Source organism: Palaemon carinicauda, chromosome 16 (assembly GCF_036898095.1).
Source record: "Palaemon carinicauda isolate YSFRI2023 chromosome 16, ASM3689809v2, whole genome shotgun sequence".
Lineage (NCBI taxonomy): Eukaryota > Metazoa > Arthropoda > Malacostraca > Decapoda > Palaemonidae > Palaemon > Palaemon carinicauda.
Window position 1 is genome coordinate 66139638 of NC_090740.1, and position 19530 is coordinate 66159167.

Consider the following 19530-nt stretch of genomic DNA (forward strand, 5'->3'; position numbering starts at 1 on the left):
AAAAATATGATAGGTTACAACATGTATACTCTTCAGACTTTTAAAACCTTCCCTTTAACTTAATGCATACAGTACTAAACTATAAAACAGGCACAAATATTAAAATGTTAGAATATTAAAGTAAAAAATAAAGATTGTTACTGTACTCACCATGAAAGAAGTTAAAGAAAAACTTGAATGATGATAGCGATGAATTTGCTGCACAGTAGAAATGATGATGATGAAGCTGATGATGTCTTCTACTGTTTAGCCAATAATAGTATTTTACGTCTCTTCAGACGGAGGTGTCTTTTCCTGGGACACCTCTTCAACTTCTTCCTGAGACACTTCTTCAATTTCTTTCGAGGGGATTGTGATCGGAAGTTTCTGCCGCTGCTTCTTTTTTCGCAAGAGCATCCTGTAGGGAGCCATGTGTTCATCGATCTTGGTGCAGAATTGTACAGAACGAATCATATCCTCGTCCCACTCTTGCGACATTTCTTTCACCTCATTCGCAAGCTTGCAGAGCTCGGCAAGCCGTTCTAATGTTAAGCCCGTTTCTTCGACATTTTCTTGGATCTCTTCCTGTGTTTCACTGTCTTCACTGCCCGATTTCGTCAGGTCTTCGAGGTCTGAGGCCGCGTAACTTCTACTGTCTTTTAACATATCGAGAAGCGTCACCTTCTCAGCAATCGTCATCATCTTTCGGTGCTGTTTAGGCTCACTACCAGCCTTAGTAGAAGCAGAAGGCTTGGGAGGCATTGTACAGTAGGGTTTAACAGAAAGTTCAACAAAAAGTTCAACTTAAAACAGTCACGCACACCACAGATTAAAGTTCACAATAACTTAACGTCAACACAGCGATACAGGGGGAGACAAAGTGACCGCGGAAAGAGATGCTGCGGGTTGGAGAAGCGGTCAAAACACCAATCACAGGCTAGATTACAAAACTTGGGTTCTGATTCGTCATCTATCAGCGCTTGAACCAATCACAACCCGTCTTATATGCTACGTAGGTTACCAATTCAAAGTACAAGATACCTTGCGTACAGTATACTGCACAGTAATAATAGTACTGTAATAATAATAATAAATAATGATACTGTAATAATAATAATAATAATAATAATAATAATAACAATAATTTCAATAACAACAACAACAATAATAATAATAATAACAATAATAATAATAGCTTTACGTACGCTATTTTACGCTTTTGTTGTAGGATGTGTGTCTCTCTCTCTCTCTCTCTCTCGTACGCTTATTCGAAATGTGATTTTTGCAACAAAGAATATTATTGGATGCAGTACTACGTACGTATACATACAAAAGATTCATGGAAAAGAAGCACATCTATTACATTTGTAGTACAGTTCAGTAGGAGCCAACAGCAGCCTTACACCATTCTAATATGGTATGACTGCATCTGATTTGCGTTTCATGTTCGATTTAATTTTACTACGTACTGTATACAGTACTGAATTATCGTATGATCACATTCTCTTTTCGTGTTTTATTTCTTTCTGTGCTTAATTATATGTCATATGTAATGCAATGAACAATCAGTAAGAGCAGATATTACTAATTACTACAGTATTAATGGAATTACAGGTAACGAAATATCGTATTTGGGGTCTTCAGATATTGCGGTATTTTCGAAATTTCCAGAAAATCCGCGATATGTATATATATATGGGTTATGGAAAAAACCCGCGAAGTGGTGAATCCGCGATGGTCGAACCGCGATAACGTACCGTATCTTACACTACGGAAACTTTAATCTAACTTAGCTTATTTATTTTTTTATTTTTACTGTATATTTCATATTTTTTACATTTTTTTTTTTCTTTTGATTTTCAATTTTCATCATTTTCAGTGACGAGTTACGGTACATTATCACAGTCACCATCTCTACCTCCTCCCCGACTGTCTGTCTCTTACTGCGTAGCAATTCTTGCACCTGTGTGTGTGTGTTTGTGCGTACGCACACGAGTGTGTTTGTATCAATATTTGTTTTAGTTGATAAAGGAATTCAGATTAGCTGTTATTACTTTCTTAGTTACATTTAATTGTTTTCAACTCGTTGACGCTGTTAAAAATCATATGTACTCTAAACACATTTTTGTTTAATCTCTCTCTCTCTCTCTCTCTCGGGAAAAAAATGATAGACGTCTCTAACACTATAACTGAAGAAGAATGAGAGAGAGAGAGAGAGAGAGAGAGAGAGAGAGAGAGAGAGAGAGAGAGATTTTATTTAAAGAACAAGAGAGAAGACTTTTTTAAAAGAGCTTGTTAATGCTATCTTGGTTTTCTTTGCTTCACTTTTTTCTTTCTTTCTGTTCATCACGCTGGCCCTTCTCACAAATGATCGTTGCCAGCAATCTCTTTGTCCTTTATCCCTATCAACAAAAGGCGTTCTATCTCTTCCAGGGTATTGCTACGATGTCTTGTAATAATGGTGATCCCCTTCGATGGTTTATCTGCTTTAATGGCTGCCTTCAGCTTGATGATCGTCGAGATCATAGGCCTATTCCGGCCATATTGTTTAGCCATATCACTCACATGCACACTGCTCTCATGTTTTTCTATAATTTTTTGCTTCAATTCTAATGAAAGAATTGCCTTCTTCCTTTTCTCACCACTACTTGTACTGAAACTTAGCTTCTTAGGCACCATGATTATAGGTAAAATCAAAAAGGAAACTTGAGAAAAGGAAGAAAATAAGCACTGTTAATAACAGACCAAACAGAGGACAACCACACGATACACACAAGAACAGAGAACAGAGCACTCGACGCTTAATGGCGTCCCTCTTACGTGCTGCCATCTACCGGCGTAAACAAGATCTACATCGGATGTTGGAGCATCACTTCGGGTGTCGAGACAGAAATTTGGTCGAATTTTACTTCGTATGTTGGAAAATTCGTATGTTAGGACAATCGTATGTAGAGGTTCCACTGTAGATATAAATATAAGTAGCTAAAATATTAATGGTAAGATAAAATATAAAGATCAAATGTCACTTAAAAGATGTTCTTTCAATTTGTACTTGAAACAAGGTAATGAAGGAGTTTCTCTGAAAGAGATTGGTAAACTGTTCCAAAAATGGGGACCCCTCACTGACATCTCTCTTGATCCCATATCGGTTCGAACTCTCCCTTGGAACAAGTTGTTTGCTTGTCAGGTAATGGAGTTTACAGTCTCAAAATTATATAGCCACTCTGGTAAAATAATTCTTAAAATCTTAAAGATTAAAATACATACATATCTGTATTTCTCTTCCATTTTTAACCAGCCTAGTTTTATTAGATGCGGAGTGATATGTTCATATTTACTCACCTTCCCAAGGGCCACACGAGCTGAAAAATTCTGTAGTTTTTGTACTCTATTCAGGTGCTTATTACTCGCTGACCCCCAGATGGTGAGACAATAATTGATCAATCTTAGAGCTAAAGATTGTACTACAATTAATCGTGTTTGGGGTACAAAATAATATTTTACTCTATTCACATATATCAAGGTTCCCATAACTTTCCTGTGAGTCTTGTCTATGTATGTCTCAAAAGTCATATAATTATCAAAGAAAACCCCAAGGTTCTTAACACTGCTTAGGGCTTTGATTTGACTGTCATCAAAATTTATTGTCAGATTCGGATTAATGCGATTTAAATATTGCCTTGTTCCTACTTTGTGTTTTTGCAGTATTTAATAGCAAACCATTTTTTTTAAACTAAAAATTTTGCCGTAGATAATATGTTGTTACCTCGTTCCACGATAGCTTCCAAATCGTTACTATCACCTTCAGTGAGAAATTGCGTATCGTCAGCATATTGAACAACATAGCAGTGGGGCAGATAATTAACTAGGTCATTAACAAATACAGTATAATGAATAAAATTGGTCCCTAAATTGAACCTTGTGGAACTCCAAATGATACTAGTTTGGTGGAAGAACTAGTATTTTTTATTTTAACAATTTGATGGCGGTTGCTAAGATAACTTCGAAACCAGGCTGTATCAATATTCAATGTATCGCATTTTCCGAGCTAAATTCCACGACTAACACTATCAAAAGCTTTTGATAGGTCCAAAAGCAAAAGTAGAGAAATCTTCTTATTTTCCATATTGTATATTTTATCAGATATTTGGAGAAATGCAGTCTCAGTAGATAATTTTGGTCTAAAACCGTGTTGAGTTTTGGAAAGAAGCTTATGTAATTCTAAAAATGAGGTTATTTGTTTAGCAACTATTTTTTCTAGAATTTTTAGGACAGGCAGCAATGAGATAGGCCTGTAATTATCCACTAAATCTTTATCTCCACTTTTATTGACAGGGACTACATATAGAATCTTCCACATTTCAGGATAAACACTTGTTACTATTGATGTATTAATGATGATCGTAAGATAAAAAGCTGTTATAAACAATGAATCTTTTTTAAAACGGAGAGAGATTCCATCTGGTCCACACGCATTGGTCTCCTTCATACTTTTAATAGTTAAAATCACAGTCTCGCAATCAACAGTGAGGGTCTAAAAACAGGTAAATTGTCATGAGAATTGTCAATCTGATTGATATCTTGCAACATGATATTATTTGCCAATCCTCTTGAGATTTTTCAAATGTCCTTTTTGCTACACCAGAAAAAAATTTGTTAAAATGTTCCGCTTTGGTTAATATATCCCCGCTGTTTTCAGTTAACTCAAAATCAATATTAGTGACTCTTGAAAGCATCTTTTTAGCTATTTTCCATGTAGCTGAGGTATCATATTTTTTTCAAATTTATGGTTGTAATGTTCTTTACGACTGGCGTCAATTACTGATTTAACTGTCTTTTTCTTATCTCTATCGTTCTCCCTGAGTAGTTCATTATAAGGATCTTGTTTCAGAAAACTTTGTGTTTGATCTCTTTCTTTTATCGTAGACCTTATTTGCTCTGATATCCAAGGGGCTGGGGGGCATAGTAATTGTCTTGTCACAATGGGAGCGCAAGTATCAATGCATAGATTCATGACGTTAGTTAACGTATTAACTTGAATACTTATGTCATCTGTATGCAAGATAGTGTTCAGAGTGTTCACTTCATTAAGTAGTAAGTTACAATATGTATTCTGTGAATAATTCCGTAAGAAGCGAAAAGTTTTATAAATGGGAGAGCGCTTTGGTTTTTTCATATTCACTAAAATACTAATTGCTTCATGGTCTGCAGTTGGGCCTGGTAATATTTCTAATTTAGTTACCATAGTTTTGTTATTAGTAATGAAGAGGTGTATCAAAGTTGATGAATTAGAAATTACTCTAGTTGGCCTGTCGATCAGTTGGTCTAACACTATCAATAAGCGCAGCCATTTTATTACCAGCTTCCAGAAGGTCATCATTAAAATCACCGAATATAAAAATAGGTTTGTTCCTTAGAACTACGTTTTTAAGAGAGTCTAAAATAAAATTAAAAGAATCTACAGTAGATTTAGGATGGCGGTAGAACCAACCAATAGTAACTGAGGGTAAATAGCGGTGCTGTAGAGTTAACCACTTACATTCAACTCCCTTCCTTCTCAAGGCCGTTGTCAAACTCGGTTACCTTTAAATGGTCTCTTACATAAACACACACCTCACCACCTCTGCCGTGGTCCTCTCTGTATAAGTTATATGATGATATATTAGCGAAACCGTCACTCATTCGAAGACAACCATGTTTCACTTATGCACAATACATCAATTTTGTGTTGTGTTACCAAAAGCTCTATGTCGGGATTGTGACATAATAAAGATTGTGCATTAATATAAAACATTTTCAGATAATTACTCTGTGCGGCACTGTCATCTTGGCCTACTACCTAATGATAATTTTGATTATATTTGGTGCAAGGGGATGGGAAGAGGTAATTCTCAGCTTCGTCCCTGAATTTATTGCCAAGACTAAAAAATCCTGGGGTAGGAGATCATAAATTTGGACCCTTAGCATTAAGTGTCTTTGTTTTGTGACCAAAGATCCAGACCAGCTGGTACGTTGCCCAGTGAGGTGTCTGAGGGGTTACTTAAAAGAACAACAGCAGCTCGTCCCTGTGTATCAGCAATGTTTGTCAGCCCAGGAAGGTCAAGAGGAGGGTCACGAAGAACACAATCTCATCATGGATTTGCAAAGTCATTGACCTTGCACTTTATCCTGACCCTCCTCCACAACTACGACCCAGAACTCATGACGTCAGGAGCATTGCAACGTCCCTAGAGTTAAAAAAAGAACTGCTCTGTGGCGCAGTTACTGCAAGTGGGGGTGTAGAAACGTCAGACAACCTTCACCACCCACTACCTGCAAGACGTAACCCATGGGAACATGGATACATTTTTAATTGGTCCTGTGGTATCTGCACAGCAAGTTGTCTAAACATCTCAAGCTCCTTGATGGACAAGTAGCAGAGGGTTGAGGGCTGAGGTTACCCGGTTTATTATGGGGTGAAGGAGTAGAATGATGGGCTTATTTATTTCCTTCACCTTCTCCCCCTTTGGGGAATCAGCTCCATGGTACTCAGCACAGCTGACCTCACCTCTCTGCAGGTAAGATCCACTGCCTTTGTGTAACCTATGTATAGAAATAATAATACTTTTTGCGTCCCCAATACCTCTTGTGAGGGGGGCCTATTGGGCAAAGTCTTAGTACAGGTCTTTTTGACCTATGCGAATTATGACTAATCAACTTTACGACCATTTTATCACGATGACATCACAAGTATGTCGTAAATAGTACACTAATAGGACAAATATTTCCTTAGAAATAATCTATTTTCTTGTATAAAAATGATCTGATTTATCTTGGTAAGTTAGTATTTTATCTTTTTGATAATATACAGTATCCATTTTCAGTAAAATGTACATTAAGAAAAGTTTTAATATCTGTCGAGTTCAAATTATATGCCGGGTGACATACAGTATACCGACTGAAAGCGAGCGGGCAATAGAGTGATTTCCTTCCAATAGGTAAAGAGTAGTATTAGTACAGTATTCCCATCATCAAAATTTCAAGTAACAATGCAAAGTATTTCCGGGTCTCTACATCAGTTGTTATGAGTACTACTTAGGTTAAAATTGGCTCTACGGTAGTTTAATTTCATCTCTGATAATAGGTCAATATTAATATAATTAATCTAATGGAATCACACTAATAGGAGAAATATTTTCTCTAAAATTATATATTTTCTTTTACATTATAAAAGTAAAATACTTATGCTGGGTAATTTCAAATTTTCTTTCATTTCCGGCAAGAAAAAAGAAAAGGGTTTTACATATTTTGCAAGTCATTCTTTTTCGAGTTCATGTCACGTCTGGTGACGTCATATTTCTTTTTCGAGTTCACGTCACGTCTGGTGACGTCATATTTCAAGCACAAGGCACTCTAGTAAACCAAATGATATCCTTTCAATGTGTTACCAAGTAGTAATATTATTCCCATCAATGATGATGTTTGTGTGTGTGAATGCATGTATGCATGTGCGTGTGTGTTTTACAAGGAGTTGCAAGGATTTTGGATCTCTCAAAGACTTTTTAGTCCATCCGTGGAGACTCCATCTGCTCTTTGATGGAGCAATTTACTTTAAGCATTTAGAGAGTTCTCATGATCTTGTCTAACTTATTCTTGAACTCATTTACTGTGTTACTTTTTACTACATCCACGGGAAGTCTATTCCAAGTGTTTGCTATTTTGTATGTAAAGAAATTGCCACATTGAGTGCTATTGAATCTTTTCAATTCCAGCGTGTATACGTTATCTTTGAACTGATTTGAGCTAAGCGGGAATAGAATGTTATAATCTACATTTTGTTATTTCCCTTAAGAATTTTGAATGCCCCATTTAATTGTCCCCTGAGTCGTCGAGTGTGTACATCAAATAAGTTCAAACGTTCCATCCTCCATCTATATCCAAATTGCCTGAATGATGGAAGTAGTTTGCTGACCCTAGCATGTACTGCTTCCAGTCTATCTATATCCTTCTGAATACTTGGAGCCCAGAATTGAACTCCATATTCTAGATGGGGCCTTACTAGTTATGTGTACAGCTGTAGTATAGTGTCTTTCTTTCTGTATTTGAATTGTGTCTTTATGTAGCCTATTAGTTTCTGTGCTTTCTTTTTAAGCTGTTATGCTTTGTTTGGTGAACTTCAAATCCTTGCTGATAATAATACCAAGATCTTCCTCCTGGTCCACCCTTTCTATATCATTACCCAGCTGTGAGTAATCTGATTGGGGTTTACTATAATCATGTGTATGATTACAAGGCATTTGCCATTTTCTGAACCATTATCCTAGCTGCATTAAATCCTCTCTTAGGCTTCTACGTCTTCTGAGTTTGCAGTATTTAGGCCTAGATAAGTATCGTCGACAAATTTGGCCACACGACTAGTTAATCCTAAATCTATGTCGTTAATGTAGATCAGAAATCACAAATTTTAAGTAATTTGTTTTTTCCTTACAGTACTTACCTCGAACTACTTTCTTAGGAGTATCTGGGATTCTCCTCCCAACCGACCAGAATTTTGTGTAGTTTCCCCTATCTTCGTTTTCTATAGTGGGTCCCTCCGTGGCGGAAGGATACTCAGCCTGAGGCGACCCGGGTCAGCTTGCGAGAGCATGGAGCTAGGTCTCGGTCACCAGTAAGCTTTTGGTTGCGGCGTAGTTCACATCTCGCCGCTCTCTCACATCCCGTGCGACCCTTTGTGTCCCCACGTGGTTACCGCATGTTTACCGATTCCCTTGTATCCTTTCATCCACCTCCTTTCCCAGTGTTCTTGTGTTGCTTGGTGCTTTTTTTTATTTAGTATGGATCTCCAACGTCGTTGCCCGGGCCTAAGGCCAGTAAATCGTGTGGTGCGTTTCTCTCAAAGCCGGAGGTTGACCCGCATACCCTGTGCTCAATGTACTGTATAGTACTCCACTTGTAACAGCTGCCCACTCTGAAGCTTCCTTGATTTCAACTTTCTGTTTTCTGTTTGTCAGCCAATCTTTGATCCATTCAGCTTGCTTGTCAATGATGACTAGTGCTCTAATTTTCACCATTAATTTTTTTTTGAGGAACTTTGCCAAAAGCCTTTTGAAAGTTTAGGTATGTGATGTCTATTGTTTGGCTTTGGTTATAAATGCTGAACATGTGGAAATACTCTAAAAGGTTTGTCACATGATCTCTCATGTCTAAAACCATGTTGGTTGTCTATCAGAAGACTGTTTTTTTCTCTATATGTTCTACTATTGAATCTACTATAATTTATTCAAAAAATGTTCAAGGCACTGTAGTTAGACACGTGTGTAGTTGCCAGGTTCTTCTTTTGGCCCCTCCTTGTAGAATGGAGAAACATTGCTTAGTTCCATCATTGAGTGAGTGAGTGAGTGTGTGTGTGTGTGTGTGTGTGTGTGTGTGTGTGTGTGTGTGTGTGTGTGTGTGTGATATTAACAAATCTCCGTGTTAAGGTCGATTCAGACGACCCGTTTTATTTCCAACAGGCAGGCTGGTGGCTAAATGGCATAGAAATGTTGTACATTCACACGAGACGTTCCCTGTCCTTTTACCTGCGTGCGGTTTTCATCATTTACTTCGATTTTGTCACGTAAGAATTGGGAGATAATTCTCTCAACATAAGAAATATGGTGGTAATTGCTCTTCTACTAGAAGAGGAGGAAGAGAGATTCTGACGAAAAAGAAAATGGATCTTGGTACCTCAGTCATTAAAGAAAAAAAAAGAGCGAGGGAGAGTTCTGGACCTTGTATAAAGAATGGGCAGATGATGAAATGAAATTTTATCAATATTTCAGAATGTCAAAAGGAAAGGTTATTAGTTTGCTACAAAAGATTGAAATAGACCTGTCATGTCAAACAACTCCTCATACCCTCGCACAAGTTCAATTAACTTCTCATCCATGGTGTCAACAATGAACTAACTGTACTCGATCGCTCTATGAGGAAAAGTTGGGGTTGCAGGCCACAAAACGAACGGGTACAATACAGGTCCTCGTTCACACGAACCATTGTTCACTCTTTGGTTGGGTGGCTAACGGGCATCAAACCGGCTGCGGTTTCTTGGGAAGAAAGCTGAGCTGACTCAGAAGGCTGACGACTGAGGGCCGCCGTCAACCTGATGGGTCGTGTGAACAGTTGCATTTGAATACACGCAAGAAAGCTAGACGCCGCTTAAATGACGGCCTGCCTGTCGGAAAGAAAACGGGTCTTATGCATCAGCCTTTATTCACATAATCGTAGTAAGGTAGCGTGATCTTGAGATTAGTTGATGCCTACTGAAAGTAAAACAAAATAATTGTTGATTATTGAAATGCTCCCGAAATTGAAAAATAGAATACAAATATGCTTTAATAAACCATGATTAAATACAATACTGTATAGTAATACCTTGAGATACGAGCTTAATGCGTTCCGGGACCCGAGCTCGTATGTCAATTCGCTTGTATCTCAGATCAATTTTTCCCATATAAATTAACTAGACAAAAATTAATCCGTTCCCACCCTCTGAAAAAACACCTAAAAACAGTATATTACAGTGGAAAAACATGTTTTTAATTGTTCTAATTCACACCCTACACTCACAAAGTAACTAATACCTATGTATTGGTTATGATCTGCAATAAAATGCGACATTATGAGGGAGTTCTTACCTTCGAGACAGACGGTAGCAGCTAACGGTGGTGTGTGCGGAGGAGGGAGAGAGACTTGATGGCAACACGTTCGGTATGCTACACATTTGTAACACTACGTAACATAACTTAAATGAAATTAGCTTACTGTACACTTAATTCTAATTTTGTTTTTATTTTCATTTTTTTTACTTTTCTTCTTCCGGCTTGGATATTTTTGCCTCGCTTTTTGACTCGCTTTCACCTTCACTTTTTGCCGGCTTTTTTAAAAGGAACCTATCTAGGGATGTTTTCTTTTGCCTCCCCTTCAAAATGTTACGATAATGACGTACGCAAGTGTCGTCACAATAGGCTAACGCACGACCACACACCAACTTGTCCTGGTGCCTCTTTTCCATAAAATCAGAAAACTCCTGCCACTTCGCTAACATGTCTCTGATTTCCTTCGTAGAAAGGCGGTCATCCTCTTCCACCTCCTCCTCGCTACTGAGCTCCTGCAACACCTCCGAATGTTGCATCTCCTGAAGCTTGATCAGTTTGTGTCGTGAGCTCTTCCTGAGACACGATATCGTCCACCACAATAGGTTCGGGTTCATCAGGGTCTGGCGTATCAAACCCTTCAAAGTCCCTCTCAGCAGCAGAAGCTGGTCACAATGTCTTCCATGCTGAATGAAGAGTTCTGTGTGTGACACCCTGCCATGCATCATCAATAATTTTTAATCAATGGACGATATTGAAATGTTCCTTCCAAAATTCACGAAGGGTGAGATTGGTGTTGTCTGTGACATCGAAGCATTTCTTCAATAAATGCTTCATGTACAGTTTTTTAAAGTTTGAAATTACTTGGTCCATGGGCTGGAGGAGTGGCATGGTGTTGGGCGGGAGATAAAGGACCTTGATGAACCTGTACTCATTAAGAATGTCCTCTTCGAGACCAGGAGGGTGACCAGGGGCATTGTCGAGGACCAGGAGACATCTTATTGGCAGGCTTTTCTCGGCAAATATTTTTTGACTGCCGGACCAGAGCTCAGATTAACCCATTCTGTGAAGAAATGCTGAGTAACCCAAGCCTTAGCATTAGCATGCCACATCACTTGCAGTTTTTCTTTCAAGATCCTTTGGCTCTTGAAAGCATATGGGTTTTCCGAGTGGTACACCAGCAGTGACTTGAGCTTACAGTCACCGCTGGCATGGGCACACAAGGCTAGAGTTAACCGGTCCTTCATGGGTTTATGGCCCAGTAGTCTCTTCTCCTCTGCTGTGATGAATGTCCTCCTGGGCATCTTCCAGAAAAGGCCAGTTTCATCACAGTTGAACACTCGTTGGGGGATGTATCCCTGTTCTGCGATAACTGAGGCAAAGGTTTTGACGTAGTCCTCCGCGGCTTTCGAGTCGGAACTTGCTGCTTCCCCATGCCTCACAACCGAGTGTATCCCAGTCCGTTTCTTGAAATTATCCAACAAGCCACTAATGGCTTTGAAGGTTTCCGCTGGCGTCGAAATCTCCCTTCTCTCAGCTGCTTTCTTTCCTTTCAAGTCATCGTAGATTCCGCTGGCCTTTTCACAGATGATCGTCTCGGTCACGCTATCTCCCGCCAACTGTTTCTCCTTTATCCATATTAAAAGAAGCCTCTCCATCTCGTCATGAATATCAGTGCAGCTTGAAAAGGATGGTTAGATATTTGGAATGCTTGGTGCTCTTTATAGCATCCTTCTCCTTGAGAGTTGTACATATTGTTGATGTACTCCTCTCATATCGGCGAGTCGGCTCAGTTACTCTTAAACCACTCTCATGTTTTTCGATTATTTCATGCTTTATCTCGATTGTCATCATACGTTTTTTCTTTTCACTACCTTTGTCTGCACTCGCTTGCTTTGGATCCATTGCTTATTCACTTAATTCTGTACTGATTAACGCCAAAAAACACGTAAAAAGGCAAACGCTACGGCCGATGCTCGTAGATAACTTTACGCGACGGAGATCCGACGGGAAAGAGCGAGCGATGCTGTCCTCATGAGCAGCCTCTTGCACACTCGGCCCCGTAGCAGCCGCATAGGGAATGGTTTCGTATTCTCGTATCTCAAATTTGTCTCGTATCTCGGGGAAAAAATTGCTCGAAACTTTCCTCGTATCTCAAATTTCTCGTATGTTGAGGTATTACTGTAATTTCTAATCAAATGTGAAGCCTTAATAATTAACTAGAAATTAAATGCTGTATAAAGCATCATAAATGAACTATCTGTACAGGCAGAAACATACACGCAAAGAGAGAACGTATACGCATGATAACTAATACTGTAATACAGTATTGGCTAGAAACAAACTGAGTGAAAATTATGAGACCCCATAATATTGGTGCTGATGTAATATTCATCATGAAGATATTTCAAATAAATTAAGAAATTATATAAACTAACGTCATTCACTCGATACAGTAGCTGGACCTTCAGATCAGCTGATCTCAACCAAAGGTAAACAAAAAAAGTTGGTAATTCTTGATTGTTAAAATGCTTCCAAAATAGAAAAATTCTATCTATCTATATACCAAGGCACTTCCCCCAATTTCGGGGGGTAACTAACATCAAACAAATAAAAAAAAGGGGAGACCTTTCCTCTCTACACTCCTCCCAGCCAGATGAGGGACTCAACCGAGTTCGGGTGGCAACGCTAGGGTGCCACAGCCCACCCTCCCCCGTTATCCACCACAGATGAAGCTTCATAACGCTGAATGCCCTACTGCTGCCAACTCTGCGGTCATCCAATGCGACCGGAGGAAGCAGCAGGCCCTACCGGAACTGCGTCACAATCGGTTGCCATTCATTCCTATTTCTAGCATGCTCTCTTGCCTCTCTCACATCTATCCTCCTATCACCCAGAGCTTTCTTCACCCAGAGCTTTCTTCACCCAGAGCTTTCTTCACCCAGAGCTTTCTTCACCCATCCATCCACCCAAACCTTGGCCTTCCTCTTGTACTTCTCCCATCAACTCTTGCATTCATCACCTTCTTTAGTAGACAGCCATTTTCCATTCTCTCAACATGGCCAAACCACCTGAACACATTCATATCCACTTTAGCTGCTAAATCATTTTGTACATCCGTTCTCATCCACACTACTTCGTTCCGAACCCTATCTACTCGAGATACACCAGCCATACTCCTCAGACACTTCATCTCAAACACATTCAATTTCTGTCTCTCCGTAACTTTCATTCCCCAAAAATGCTTTGGTATAGCATATGATATCTTATGAAACAAGAAATGGAAATAATGATATACGCTAAGAAAATATTCATAAAATGGGACTCGGAAGATTGCTGAATCATTATGCAGCACAATGAATTTATGGAAACTTCACTTTTTAAGTTCGGCATAACATCCAGATCGACTTATGGACGCGTCTCTCCTTCCCTATCTCTCTCGTAAGTCGACGACTACCTGTCATCTCAGATTCCTATGACTAGATCCTATTACTACACCAGCCAAATTGCTAGTACTGTATCTCAAACATACAGCTTACTCAGGCCGCTAATCGTGCAGAGCACAACTATTTTATTGAGGGCAGGGTTTCTACCACCTACGACCTATATCGTAGGGGAGAGAAGCATGGGTCAAATCCCAAAGCCATTTGGTATGGACTTCCTCCCTCCTAAGAGGTAAGTCATCCCCTATAAATAGCGAAGGGATTGTATTTAGAGACGGAACAAATGACAAATTTGAAAGTAATTTGTTTTTTCGTAACGATTCAAATCTGGAGCTATTTATAGAAATTGGCCTGCCAGACCTGTCCCCAAGAAAGTCCTGCCCAAAAGCAAAGTGGGTGCTTAGCCCATGTGTGTGAGTGAGAGGGGTAGCTGGCTACCCTCACCCCTCCCGCTAACTAGCGGTTAGGGTTGATATCCCTCACTAAAATTCTCATGGTTCATCTTTCATATTTACTGAAAGTAATATCCCTATAAATAGCTCTCGGTTTGTATCGTTGAGAAAAATACAATTACTTTCAAATTCATCATTTTTACCGAGTAGTCATCATATCCTTACTGTACTGTATAACATTACTGTTGTTCCAATCTAGTAATATGTTAATATAACATTCGCTGATATTGTAATGTATGTTACAGTACTGTACTATATGTACAGGGATATCACTACAGTATAGCATAACTGTACTGTAAGTGTTCAGTGTTTTCATTCAGACGGCTCGATGTAGTGGTTTTCAGAATGTGGCTTGACGTAGCATGCCGACTTCCTAGCATCAGAATTCCGACTCTCACTAACTTCGCACTGCACAAAAAATATGGTGGAATGGCCAGATATCTGGGCAAAAGGTAAACAGTCAAGAAATAAATGGGCACGGGGTACCACCCCTTGATTTTTATATGGGATAAGGGAGACCCAGTGAGAACTTTAGAACTTTCCTATTATTTTTAGCTTTAGTATGCTGGCTCTCTTCCACCTGTACTCTGTACCGAGTTCTTCAAAACTGTAGATCAACTTTACTCTTTAGGTAAGATTTTTAAAAAGAACTAAACAAAAGAAAGTAAGTTTAATGAGCGAGGGGGAGACACTTTATGAAAGGAAACGTATACAATACTACTGTTTATAAAAAGAAAAAATATTTCCAAAGGAAAAAATATATACAGTAATTGTCAAAGAAATTCTTATGGTATGGAATCAGAATTGAACATCAGTAACTGGACTAAAAATTATTTAAAGAAAAAAAAGACACCCACTCATTGGGCACTCCCCTATCAGTGCAAAGCCATCATCAGTAATTGTTTTTTCTGGAAGCCCACAAATTAAAAATAAGATATAAAATACAAAAATCATTTTTCAAAATACTGTCTTATCTTGTTTTGGATAGAAATTTTTAACAATTAACATCAAGACTAGAGCCTTTTTGGTCAAGGTAAATATTTTCCAAAAACAGTTCCAGGCATGTGACATAAGGGAAGTTCAAGCGTAAAGTAAGACCCCTCAACATTGTGGTTCATTATCTGTATAAACAGTGCACAGGGTTTGGAGATTGATAACTCTCAAGGTTTGACTGCTGCTGAAACTTTCTATACCACTTTGTTCATTTGTTTCTGGGAATGAGTATGTGACACACTATTCATTGGAAATTGGTGTAAATAATATATGAAAAGAGGTACAGTAATTACACTATGATGGGAAAACGTCTGTCAGTGATAAGAATAAAACACAAAGGAATACCTGTCTCATTTTTTTCTCACTGGAATACTTAGGAGTCTAGATTGCTCCTTTTATTGTTTTTCCTGGATAGACATGAAGACTGCTAGGCACTAACACTCACTATCTTGTTTCTTCTGCTTTGTGCACAGTTCTCATTAGCCTCTCAGTTTCTTATGGGGACTAGGAGGGAATCTGCCTGTGGATACTGAAAATTGAAAAATAACACTAGATCACGTGGCATATTTAAAGAGGGGCTTAAGGCTAGGATATATACATGCAAAGGATTGTGGACTATTTGAAATAATCGGGCTGTGAGTTTTTTATTGTGAATAGATGATTTTTCATTTATTAGATATTTTGGTTGTCTGTGTCGCGCATAAGTGAAATCGTGAATGATGAACTCGTGTATCCTGAAATTTAGATGTGATATTGAAGTTCTTATTTGGTCTGCTTTATGATCCAAATGATTAGGTGGGGTTTAAGAAAATGACAGTGAAAACCATAATGATTTTAGCTATAGATTCAGGAAAACTAGTTGGCAACTTACAGGTGTCATTTTGCTCCTAAACCAAATTTAGAGCTAAAGATTATTTCAAGACCGTAGGATTAGACTCCCCTGTTGGTAACGATATAGAAGAAAAAATACTTTGTCTGGTGAAAGCATTGAGAAGTTGATTTGAAAAAGTTTTCACCCCAGCATGCTAATGTTAAAATCTTTTTAGTACAGTGAGGAAACCGGCTCAATTTCTGTTCAAGAAGGGTATGTTCTCTTTTCTGAAAATCGTATCATTGCTGCTCATAAAGAATTAGATAATTTTGTAAAGCATAACCTTTATTGATGATCAAAGCCCATTATATTAGCGGTGTGTCTAACTCCCTTAATTTTGTCCCTTTGTTGTTAGCCTGATGATATGTTGTTACAATTATGCTTCTCATGCCATGATTGTGAGTAGTTTGATAGTTTGTCTTGTCAAAAGTAAAAACAGTGAAAAGTCTGATCTCGGATAGAAGTTCTTCGAAACATATTTTTGCTTTTCTACGAGATTTTGCCCGACATCCTCTCATCTCTCTCAATGTGGGTTTCAGGTGATGAATTTTTGGCAAGGGGCAGTGAGTGAAATGCATAGTATTTATCAAATGTAAGGAAACATTTCAATACGTAGTTACCCAGTATTTCGGGAGGTTCTATAATTTACTAGTAAGCAAATTTTATTTTATTAAGAAATTCTGATTCAAAGATTATGGAGCTCGTTGAATAGCATGAGAGGGACCACATGACTTATTCTTTCCAAAGTTTTGAGTTTTCAACTTTTGTCAAGAAGCTCACATTTGAAAAATATTCAGCTATTGAATTTTGAGTAAAAACTGAAATTATATAGATTTTATAAAAATTAGATTTTTTTATTTTTGCTAAAAATTTTCTTTTCATTTATTTTGAAGTCAACTAAAACAGCCTCAAGAGTTAGAATGAATGTAGAAGATGATACAGAAGGAGGAGGTGGGGAAGCAACCATTGAGAAAAGGACAAGATTTTCTCTATCCCACGATGAAGGCTCCATTGGCAATACCTCTGATAATTTAGAAGCTATCAGTGAGGCAGCTAGTAATCACAGCGTTGCATCTAGTCTTGATGATGTTGAGCAGGTAAGACTTAAGAATTTATCAGAATTTTTAAATATTTGTAAGGAAAAGTATCCTTATTTTTGTATATACTGTAATCAGTTTGCTGCAATTGCTTAAAGTAAAAGATTAAATAGAGTTTCACGATTTATTGTATGGTCACAACATTTTTCATTGTATTGAATCTTCCCAAATTTATTTTGTTATATTAAATCCTCCCTGTGTTATTTCATTGTATTGAGTCTCCCAGAAGTTTATTGCTGTTTCTCCTCTCATGAGAACAGACTAGATCCCTTGATTTGAATAATAGATTCAAGCCGTCTCTGTCGTGTACAATAATCCCTCTTTCACTAATGCTCTCCAGCCATGAAAGTGGACAGCCTTCGCAAGTGGTGGCCTAGATGAACACATGCTTGGCCTGGTTCTAATTGGCCATTTTCTTCTGACTGGTGTCATTAACAGTTCTGGCTGTATCTCCTATTTTTTTATGATTGTTCTTACACGAATACAAACCATTCGCTCTTTACTCTGGGTATATTGTTCCAGCATAGGACAAACAAAGACTGCTGATCATCGACCCCTGGATAACCCTCATTTTCAGAGGGCCTGGCAGCGTCCCCTAGCAAAGCAGCAATGCCCCCGACTACAAGGGAGTCTCTCCCCAAGTGTTGATTCTTGCCTTCCTTGAGGGCTTTAGGTCACCCCCTTGAAGGATTGGCTCAGAGGTGCTGCAATATAGGGCACATCGGGATTGCACATCACCCTCCACAGGGGTTGTCTGCAGCCCCCCCCCGGAGCTTCTGAAGTGGAGTCCCTATCCTCTGGAGGGATTGCTGGCATGTTCTTCTCAGAGTCCCTGCCAGCCCTGGTATCCCTTTTGGGGTGAGTGTGAGGGCTGTAACTCAGCAGGCTGAGAGTGCTCACCGGGAGGAACTTTGTTCCTCCTTCTTACCTCCACAGGGCCTGGCCTCAGCCCTTCACCCCTCCACGAACTTTGGAGTAATGTGTGTCCAGAATGTCTCATGCCCCTGGAGGAAATGCTCTCGGCAATTTCGCACCTTCTGAGGAGTTGCCTGCAGGTGCTCCCCAGAGTTTCTGCCAGGATGGCGATCTCTACGGGGTGAGTGGGCTAGTGAAGCAAAGCTGGGTATGCTCAGTGTGCTGTGCCTGAATAGCAGGAGAAACTTGTTTTTCTATCCTGTCTTGGCAAGGGCCTAGCCTCAGTCTTCCCTCCCCCCACCCCCCGAGACACTGGAGTGGTGTCCCTCCAGAAAATCATGTGCCCTTTGCGTAAGCCACAACTTCTCATTATTATTTTATGTTTCTGTATAGGGGACTATTCATTTCTAGATTGTAAGTCTGTTAAATATCAAATTTGTGCTATGTTCAAAATTAGGAAGCTATTTAAAAAATTTCACCATGAGGCCTTTCTTTTCAAACTCAACAGTTGGATTGGGTGGGTCTTTTTTTAGCTTCATCGTTGAATTAGTGGGTGATGGATCACTAAGAGTTGTTGTTGAAGGATACCATAGAGTGTATAGGATTGTGATATCTGGTGCTCTTCAGGATAGTGTTCTTGGCTTATTTTACTTTTTTATACTATATACACATGACATTTGGTTTGGCATAGAAAACAAGCTTGTTGCATATGCAGATGATGCTACTCTGCATTAATTCCATCTCTTGGATGCAGATCTGTGGTTGCTGAATCCCTTCAAAGAGAGCTAGCTAAAATGAGTGCATGGTGCAAATTATGGGGCATGAAGTTTAACCTCAAAAAGGCTTCTAAAAATACAATTTTCTTCCGGTTGCAGAAAACTAGCATGAGAGCCTCTATATCCTCGGGGTAAGTGGCGCCAGCCCCCCCCCCCCCCCTTTCTACATCTAACGTTTGGTCTTGCCACAACCTTGGTGTTCCAGAAGAACCACTCAGTGGCACAGACCACCTTCTTCTTAGGGCCTATTGTTGTGACATAGCAACTAATCTAATCCTTGCTCTTACGAGACACGTAACCCTTTGTCACAGCATCAGTTATCTCTGCATTGTAAGAATATGAAAAGTGTATCAAGTCAGCTCATATCTGCTTCCTTCAAGCTGTAGACCTA

The 19530-nt window shown here is 39.0% G+C and overlaps 1 protein-coding gene across 2 annotated transcripts in view; it reads left to right on the top strand.

The window, feature by feature from the left end:
* The window catches only part of Gapvd1 (GTPase activating protein and VPS9 domains 1), a 494617-nt gene that overhangs the window by 271675 nt on the left and 203412 nt on the right, over positions 1 to 19530 (top strand). For both annotated transcript variants that reach the window (XM_068389833.1, XM_068389834.1), the window contains one exon: positions 17245 to 17448. In XM_068389833.1, coding sequence (XP_068245934.1) covers positions 17245 to 17448 — 204 coding nt within the window. The remainder of the gene's footprint in view (positions 1 to 17244; positions 17449 to 19530) is intronic.